This window comes from Capra hircus, chromosome 12 (genome assembly GCF_001704415.2).
Source record: "Capra hircus breed San Clemente chromosome 12, ASM170441v1, whole genome shotgun sequence".
Classification (NCBI taxonomy): domain Eukaryota; kingdom Metazoa; phylum Chordata; class Mammalia; order Artiodactyla; family Bovidae; genus Capra; species Capra hircus.
The window spans coordinates 52,341,019-52,350,345 of record NC_030819.1 but is presented as its reverse complement, the minus strand read 5'-3'; the positions used below and the strand labels follow the sequence as shown (position 1 = coordinate 52,350,345).

Here is a 9,327-nt window from a genome sequence, read left to right as displayed (position 1 = left end):
GAAATTCTCAGACTGCCATTTAGTTTCAAGATAACCAAATGGTACATTTAAGCTATATTTTAATACCTTATCAGGTGCCAAATATATATTTTTTTAAATGGCAGCTGCTCAAGTTGAAATGGAACAAAGAGACAAGTTCAGAATGACAAGTAGGCAACTGCCAACCGACCTTCATCACGGCAGTCATCACGCATGTGCACCGTTTAAGTGACGGCAGAGTCCTTCGGGCCCCCTGTGGAACCCTGCTTGGATCTGAGCTGCCTTCCTTAGAGAGCTGGAGGCACCTCCAGCCCCCAGCCCCCGTCTGTATGGACAATGGGAAAGAGGAAAGAAGGTGATGAGTGTCCTTCCCTTATGGGGTCCACAGGGACACTGAACAGTGAGCTGAGAGAACACAGTGACGCTTTAAATAACCTATTTTTGGAAAGTGAAAGTCGCTCAGTTGTGTCCGACTCTTTGCGACCCTAGTCCATGGAATTCTCCAGGCCAGAATACTGGAGTGGGTAGCCTTTCCCTTCTCCAGGGGATCTTCCCAACCCAGGGATCAAACCCAGGTCTCCTGCATTGCAGGCGGATTCTTTACCAGCTGAGCCGTAAGGGAAACCCAAGAATACTGGAGTGGGTAGCCTATCCCTTCTCCAGGGGATCTTCCCGACCCAGGAATCGAACCAGGGTCTCCTGCATTGCAGGCAGATTCTTTACCAACTGAGCTATCAGGGAAGCTCTCTTTTTGGAAAAGAACCTGAAAAAGAATAGATACACATATAACTGAATCACCTTGCTGCATGCCTGAAACTAACACAACATTATAAATCAACTCTAAGATAAAAATTAAATTCAAAAAATGAATAATCCATGTTTTGCTCAGGAAGTCTAAAGTCCTCTCAAAATCTAGGAACAGCTTTCAAAGCTTTACTGAGGGGAAGAAGAGGGGCCGAGAAAGGAGAAGGGAAGGAACCAAGAGGAAAGAGGCTCTGAGGTGACCACTGCTGCCCCAGGGCAGCCCCTCTTCCCCCAGCCCCACTGACCTCCAAAGAGGATGAATGGAGAATTTCTTCTTCAGACCTGCCCACTTGGTGTCACAAAACGAAGGACCAAAAAGAGAGATCATGATAAAATCACACCAAAGCCTCTCAGATAACTTAGAACATTTTTTAGTAGCTTGACCCGCCTCATGCCTGAGAGATGTAACCAGGTCACTGGGGAGGATTCTAAGTCCTCAGAGGTCAGAGGTCCGGAGAGGGGTCGTGGGGAGGACACGATCTTAGTGAGACCCTCCATGGGGAGCAGGAGGGGAAACACAGCTGCATTCACACCATCCATCATTTTCTCACCCGATGTGTCGACAGGAATACAAGGTAACAATTTTATTCACAAATAAAAAAAAGGTCTTACAAAACTAGTTGTGTAAGAAAACCAACATTTACAAATTCATAAATTTCAGTATGCAAAATAGTCAAGATGAGGTCTAAATGGATGCAAGCCAACTGCCTTAAAGCAATGATGGGATTTTTTCCTTTTCTATTTTTTTTTCTTTTTTTTTTTTTATTAGCACAGACAACAGTGCTTGACCTAGGTAACAGCAACATGAACACTTTATCTAAAGTAGAAAAATCTATATTGGAAAAATATATTCCATATACACAAAATCAGAAAATCCATGCCTTTCTGTGGTTGCTGTCCAATCCTCATCTCATCCTTGTTGGTGAGTGTCTGTGGTGCAGAAAGTAGCGAGGATTCGCACGCCCAGTCCTGTTATCACCTGATGCTGATTTCCTGGCATGCTGGCAGCTGATTTTATCTGAGTGCTGCCAATATTCCAATGATATGAGATGCCAGCTGGACTGTCCTTTCCAGTGTTTACAAAGAGCACAGGATATAACATCATTGTCTGTTCCCATAGTACGTGGTAGGACAATGTCTTCATCTTGATTAAAATAACCCAGGATTTTTTCAAATGTTGTATCAAATAAAATCCATTTGTAACCCTAATTTTCTCTACTGGGCTTCCCTGGTGGCTCAGCCATAAAGAATCTGCCTGCCAATGCAGAAGACGCAGCTTCAATCCTTGGGCTGGGAAGATCCCCTGGAGCAGGAAATAGCAACCCACTCCAGTATTCTTGCCTGGAGAATCCCCATGGATAGAGAAGCCTGGTGGACTATAGTCTATGGGGTCACAAGGAGTCAGACACGACTTAGCAACTAAACAACAACAACAATACCTCTATTTTTCAAAAGTGATGTTTCCAGATTTGGAGCCAGAGCCTCTTTTCCATCAATCTTAGCTTTCTCCTCCAAGTGTTTGCCTTTGACATTATTGAGGGCTCTACACATGGAAGATATACTCTGGTTAGAAAAAAGGAACGCAGCCCTGGCCTACCCTGTTGTAACAAAAGTGATTGGATTGCAGACTACAGCACATGTGACTTAAGCTGAAATCTGCATTTTCCTGGCCCTCTTGTGCTCAGATTCTAAGTACTTTGCATGAGTTTCCTAAAGGCACATCTCAGAAGAGCTAGTGAATGCCAGAGCTTAAGAATCATTGGTTTAGACAAAAAAAAAAAAAAAAAGGAAGAGGAAAAAACAAAGCCAGTTAACTCTGGCTGGGCACCAGGTAGACGGGAAACTCGGAAACAAAATATGTGAGCATTCTCTAACGCATGGATGTTTGAAGATTTATGTCTTTTTTAATGTCAAATGGAACAAAGCTAATAGACATCACTTAAAAGGCAACAGCCAGGACTGATTATGAACGTGGTAGGAAAAGAAAGAAATCCTGCTCAAATAAATCCTCTCCAGCGTGCAGAGATGAAGAGCTAAGGAGCCGTCCCCTGGTTCACAACTGAGCTGGGTTTCTGTCTTAGCTGTAGAGCAAATTCTAGTACGTCAACACCAAGGTGGCGGGGGTGGATCGCCTTCGTAGAAGCACTGGACTCTTCAATCCAGCGTTGCTGGGCTGCAGTGGAAACTGCTGTGCTGACCAAGCTTAGGAGATTGGAGGGAGCCCTGTAACGTGCTGATCAGACGACACGACGGCGGTTACAATCTGTCCACCTCACTGTGCTTGTTCTCCTGGTCCTAATACGCAGAGTCGTCTCCTAAGACTACTCACCTGGCATCGTGTTTCAGGAGCATGGACACACCATGTGCTGGCATTTCTAGAGCCTTTATTATAAAACACGATGCAAACAAAAGATTATTATAAATACTGCTTTTCTATAGGAGAGAAAATCTGGATCTTTTGAGCTCTAGTCCCAGGGACAGAAGTAACAAATGCTTCCATATCAGTGGATTTTTGAGGAAATCTGCTAATCTAGGATGAGGATTAAGGAGCTTTTAACTCGGGGGAGGGGTTGGGTAGCCCTTTCCCAACCACGTTCGCTAACTCAGGCCCCTCCTGTCACTAACTCTGCTGGGGTTGATGAGACAGTGGCTGATGGAGAAGTGTCGATTCTGTAAGACTTGATCTCTTCTGATTCCCAGGCCACCATCTGAAGAGCCAAGACTCAGGCAGGCCGTGGGAGGTCCATTCTAACCTCCCACGCTGATTATTCAGATGATGAAAAGGTGACCTCCAGTACATAGAAACACTCACCTGTGAACCCATCCTACGTAAAAACTAGGTAACCGATCTGACATTGACTTTTAGTAGGAGATGCGAAATTATTTCCAGAGAGTGTGAATGAAAAGTTATACTCTGGGCCTTCAGTCTCGTCAAACCACCATATCCACCGTGAAAAGAAGCATGACTGTTTCTGCTTCTCATTATACCCCAAAGCTCGGAGGCTGCAAACCCGGCCCACTGTGTCTCTGAAGTTGGCCTCCCGCTCAGACGCTCCTTGTGCGGAAAAGATGCAAAGCTTGGAGGCTCCATTCCTCAAGGTTTCGGCTCATGGCGGGCCTGGCTCAGAAGCTTTACATGACATCAGGTCAGTTCAGACTCACTTTTTCCCCCAGAAGCCATGAGAAGTCCAGACGGCAGCGAGTCCACACGCAGGCTCTGCTGGACACTTCACTGAAGAAAGAAGCAAGTCCTTTCATCCCCCTGAAATGGTGACACAAGGAGTGCTCTGAACACAGCACCTTAGGAACTGGGGCCCTACACTGCGACTGTGAAGGTGGGTGGTGTTTCATTTTTCCTAACGGTGCACGTGAATTCAACGACGCATGAACAGGAAGATCCTGTTATGGCATCCTAATATCAGGCACCCACGTACTCTGGGAATAAAAATAAAGACTTCCTAACAACCCACTCACTCCATCTGGGCAAACAGCCCTTAGATGAAAATGAACCCCAAGAAAGTATATCAATGGACAGTTCTTCTGCCGATTTTCAACCTGTCAAACATTTCAAGCCTGGTTCTGCGTCGCACTTCTTTAAAGCAACTATGGGCAAAGATTTTTAGGATTCTTTATTCTTTGAAAGAACAAAGATGGTTAATGATTAGTGCCATTCTTGGTCTTTGAATTTAAACCTTCTGTGATGCTATTGGAGAAAGCTTAGAAAGAGTTTGGGAAGGAGACCTCTCATAAATGACCTCCCTGGAACACTCATACATGTCACAGGGCAAACGTCATTGGCAGGGAGCAGCCTTTAGGTGTGACCCTGTCACAAAAGGGCAGTGACCTGACTTTGGGAGGGGCTGAGGTCTGGCCACTGCATATTATCATACGTGCGTGAAACCCTCATTTCTGCAGTCACTTTTCATCAACTTACTACTAATTTGGCGTTGATGACACATCAGATACATCTACAGTAAATTTTTTTTCACAAGTCTAAGCAGATTATCTTGAAATAGAAATTTCTGAGGTTCTCTCAATAATAAGATAGTTTTGTCAAATAAGTTGGTCAACTGATACGATAATACCAACCATGTAAATGCTACTATGGAAGGCAAATTATACTTAGTTCGCCAATAGAGAGAGAGAAAAAAAAGAGAGGATTTAATAGATTGAGAAACTAGAACCCAGGTCATCTCATCTCTTTTCTACCATTCCTCCGACATTTCAGGCTGACATTTAAAATGTTTGTTAAAAAACACCATCCACAAAAGCTTTTCCTATAATCGAACAAGCTATTTCATTCCCCAAACGTCTTTGCAAGTGATGTCTCAACATCTTAGTCCTCTTCCCTTCTGGAGAGGTGTGTTGAGGGAAAATGTGGCTAAATTTGAGTTACACAGACTAAGGAAGCTGCTCACTCCTACCTGCTTTATCCTGAACCATAACTACATGGAGAAAGAGACAGCAACCCACTCCAGGATTCTTGCCTGGAGAATCCCATGGACAGAGGAGCCTGGCGAACCACAGTCCCTGGGGTTGCAAGAGTCAGACACGACTGAGCGACTCTACCACCACCACCATAACTATCACTGTCAGACTCTGGGGGGCTTAAACCATCCATAAGAAGACTACTGCGTAAAAATACATTTTGGGGAACAAATGCATCACAGGTTAGAAATCTGATATATATATATATTTTTTTTTTTTTTTTTAATTTCTTGCTTACTTAGTTGTGTCCAACTCTTTTTGACTCTGTGGGCTGTGGCTGTCCAGGCTCCTCTGTCCATGTGATTCTCCAGGCAAGAATACTGGAATGGATTGCCATTTCCTCTCCCAGGGGATTTTTCTAACTCAGGGATCAAACCCATGTCTCCTGCACTGGTTGGTGGATTCTTTACCACATGAACAGCCAACTGGGACATGCCAGGATGTACTTGGCAATAAATCAAATCAGCACACTGCACACTTTTAACTTATACAATGTTATATGTCAATTCTATCTCCATAAAGCTGGGGGCGGGGGGAAAGAGTAAACAGAGGTTAAAATATAAATGTGTGTGTGGGTAGGAATTTAAAGTTTCATTGAAAATAAAATAGAAATAAATTATTTTCAAAGGGGTGGGGTTGTTAGTACAAAAAAAAAAAAAGCAACTCCTGAAATTTAATGTAAACATACTTTCCTATAACACACAAGAAGGTATGAAGGATATAAAGACCTTCTCCCCGGGGTCCCCCACGTTTTCTGGGGTCAGAGCTTGGTTCTCTCTGGGCATTCCTGAGTCAGTACTGCACCCATCCTGAGATTCACCATTGGGGGGGGCCTCACCTGGGCGGGTGGCTGTGTGGTCAGGTGTGGGGCATCTCCTCGCCCCTGATCCAGCTGGTTTCCAGCAGTGAGCACGACCCGAGCCCGCACAAGCTCCGGCAGCATGTCGCTGAGTCTCGACAAATCAGTAGTGTCTGTAAAGGTTTCCGGATGAGCTAGAACTGGTCCCGCTCCACCGACCAGACCCGGATGGCTGTCTGAGTCCAGGGAAGCCAAGCTTGTGCTCTCTGGGTCGAGAGAGTGAGTGTCTTCTCCAGGGAGCTCAGGGCAGGAGTCGCAGGAGGAGACGTCGTCACCACCACCGGGATTCTGCATCAGAGGCCAGGCGTCTGAGAACTCACCACAGAGGGACCTTGACAGGGACCCGAAGAAAGTGGGTATGGCCTCCCCCGCTGGACCTGTGTTTCTGGACACATGTTCGAAATTGTATAAGTACTCTATCGGGAGAAAAACCTCCTATAAAGCAACACTCCAGCTATGCTTTCAAGTTTTCTAGGTGAAAGAAACTCATTGGAAAAGACCCTGATGCTGGGAAAAACTGGGGGCAAGAGGAAAAGGGGACAACAGAGGATGAGATGGTTGGATGGCATCACCAACTCAATGGACATGAGTTTGAGTAAACTCCAGGAGATGGTGAAGGACAGGGAAGCCTGGCGTGCTGTAGTCCATGGGGTCTCAAAGAGTCAGACACGACTGAGCGACTGAACAACAAAGTGAAATAAACAACATTTTATTAAGTCAGAATTCTCGTGCTTCCTTTTTTATAAACTTGCTTCAGTACAATAAGTTAAATTACTCCATTTACTATAAAATTGAATTTCTATACCTACTTCTTCTAATCAACGTGTTGATCGCTCAGTCATGTCCAATTCTTTGTGACCCTGAGGTGCAGCCTACCAGGATCTGCTGTCTATGGAATTTTCCAGGCAAGAATACTGGAGAGGGTTGCCATTTCCTTATATTTATACTTAATCCAACGTCTGAAATATGGAGTGTCCTAGGTATTCACTGAGTTTGACTACTATTCTGAAATTCTCTGGGTATGTGGCATACTAAAAATTACTTAGAGATGACAAAAGTGTTACAAATCATGAATATAAGACAAAAATAAAATTAGCAGGATATACAGTATAAAGAATGTTGCATTGGCTCTAAGTAACCCTGAGAGACTTAATTCTTTCCAAAGTTCCCACTCTCTTAAATGTCTAGAATGTCATTAATACTACTAAGAAAGTGATGTTCCCATAGTTTTACATGAAATGAAAATAAGTAGGATGTATATTTGCACAAGGGAGTATGAAATTATATTGATTAAAAACACGACTTTGGGACTTCCCTGGTGGTCTACTGGCTAGAGCTCCGAGCTCCCAATGCCGGAGGCCTGGGTTTGATCCCTGACCAGGGAATCAGATCCCATGTGCTGCAATTAAGACCCAGTGCTGCCAAGCAATTAAATGAAGAAATATTTTAGAAAGACCCACCCACCTACCTGTCCTGAAGGGCAGCCTTGCAGTGCCCCCGACAACCAGGAGCGTCCCGGCCGATGCCGCAGGCCCCACCGCAGCAGCGTGACGGGACGAGGTGGACAGGCCCTAGGAGAGTCGGAGGGCTTGTCACCTTGCTTCAACACTGCACCTGGACATTTAGCTGTTCCCCTTTGGGTGGTTTCTGAGGGGGGTGGGCCATGAGGTTTAATTTTTTTCTCTTTTCTCTTAAAAAAATGATGAACCACTGCTATGAAGGACCTGGAGATGGACAGCCGGAGGGTGGTCCCCAGGGGCTGGAGGTAGGAAGATGGGGGTTTCCTGTGTGGGGTCAGGACAGCGTTCTGGGGATGGTGGTGGTGAACGTGCTTAATGTCCCCGAACTGCTCCCTGGGAAACGGTTAAAACGGTAAACTTAATGTGACGTCAATTTCACTGCAATGAAAATAATACTGAAAAGGCACGAAGAGGGGGGAAATGAAATGAGTCTTTCATACATGGCTGACGAGGGCAGGAAGGACAGTGTTTCTGCGAGCAGGCAGGGCGATGCTGGGCAGAAAGCGAATGTCCACAGCCTTTAACTCAACACGTATTCACACTCTACTTTTTACTGCTAGGAACATAGCTTAAGAAATGACTACGTGCATACAGCTTTACTAACTACTCTGGTCACTGAAGCAGTATGTATACTAGTTTTGGTTATGAAGACAGTACACATTCACTGAAGACAAACTTTAAAAATAGAGAGACTAGATCAGAAATTGAACTCTATTCCCAACTCTATACACTGCAAAACACTGTCCACATTTTTGAATAGCCTTCTAGACTCCTCTCTCTATGCATCCAGACATATGTAAATTTGATTTTATAAACCATAAACACAGTAAAGCATACTGACAAATGCAGACACACACATATTAAATATACAGAGAAAGGTTTGAGGAAATCACATATTAATACACAAACGTACACGTATCCAAAGATTCCATGATGAATTATTTTCTTTTATCAAAAGGAAAGGAAGATGATGAAACCATTTCCCTTTTAAAAATGAAAGCTAGCCACTGAGATGCAGCAACAAGCCATGCTGAGAGGGCTGGCCGCCTGGCCTGCAGCCGGTTCTATCCGGAAGCAGCCCTTGTCTCTCGAGGCCATGATCGTGGGGACACACCTGGATCCACCGCCAATCATTTCAGCAAGCCACCCTCACTGTGGGACATTTCAAATTTATTCAAAGAAAGGCACCGCCATTCCCTGTAGAAATGGCTGGTTCTAGCGCTCCAGCTGGAAAATACAAGATGAGCCTGGAACTTCTTTCTGAGCCAGAAAATAAGAGAGAAGCTAAAAGGATAATAAAGCTATGTCCAAATGACGCCTGAGCAGGGTGAAGGGACTCCCTCTGGCCAAACCTGGGAAAATCTGGGCCTCAAAATAAATAATGATCAAAAAGGACCGTCACCCCTTTATCAGGGACACTGCGTCCACAGTAATTAAAGGAAAGAATAAATGGGGAAGAAGGGAAGTTTTTGCTTACCTAGGAAGTCCACTAATAAATGCAGACAGTAATGGTCAGCGGAGAAAGAACTGTGCTTAAAAATGCCTTATTTCCCGTATCAAATGTTAGACTGAAAAGCTGAACCCTTCGATGTCTTGAAATGAAAGATCGGACAGTTCTGAGAGGGCCAGACACTGAATTGGGAAACACTGAACCTCATGGATGGTTACAGGAGACGA

The 9,327-nt window shown here is 44.6% G+C and overlaps 1 protein-coding gene across 5 annotated transcripts in view; it reads right to left on the bottom strand.

Moving 5' to 3' along the window:
• Positions 1,353–9,327, bottom strand: part of TNFRSF19 (TNF receptor superfamily member 19) — a 96,452-nt gene continuing 88,477 nt past the window's right edge. For 4 of the 5 annotated variants that reach the window (XM_018056557.1, XM_013968223.2, XM_018056558.1 and 1 more), the window contains 3 exons: positions 7,599–7,701; positions 6,110–6,515; positions 1,353–4,045 (listed from right to left, as the gene is read on the bottom strand). In XM_018056557.1, coding sequence (XP_017912046.1) covers positions 4,013–4,045; positions 6,110–6,515; positions 7,599–7,701 — 542 coding nt within the window. In that variant the 3' untranslated portion in view covers positions 1,353–4,012. The remainder of the gene's footprint in view (positions 4,046–6,109; positions 6,516–7,598; positions 7,702–9,327) is intronic. The other variant, XM_005687562.3, reaches the window with a different exon arrangement.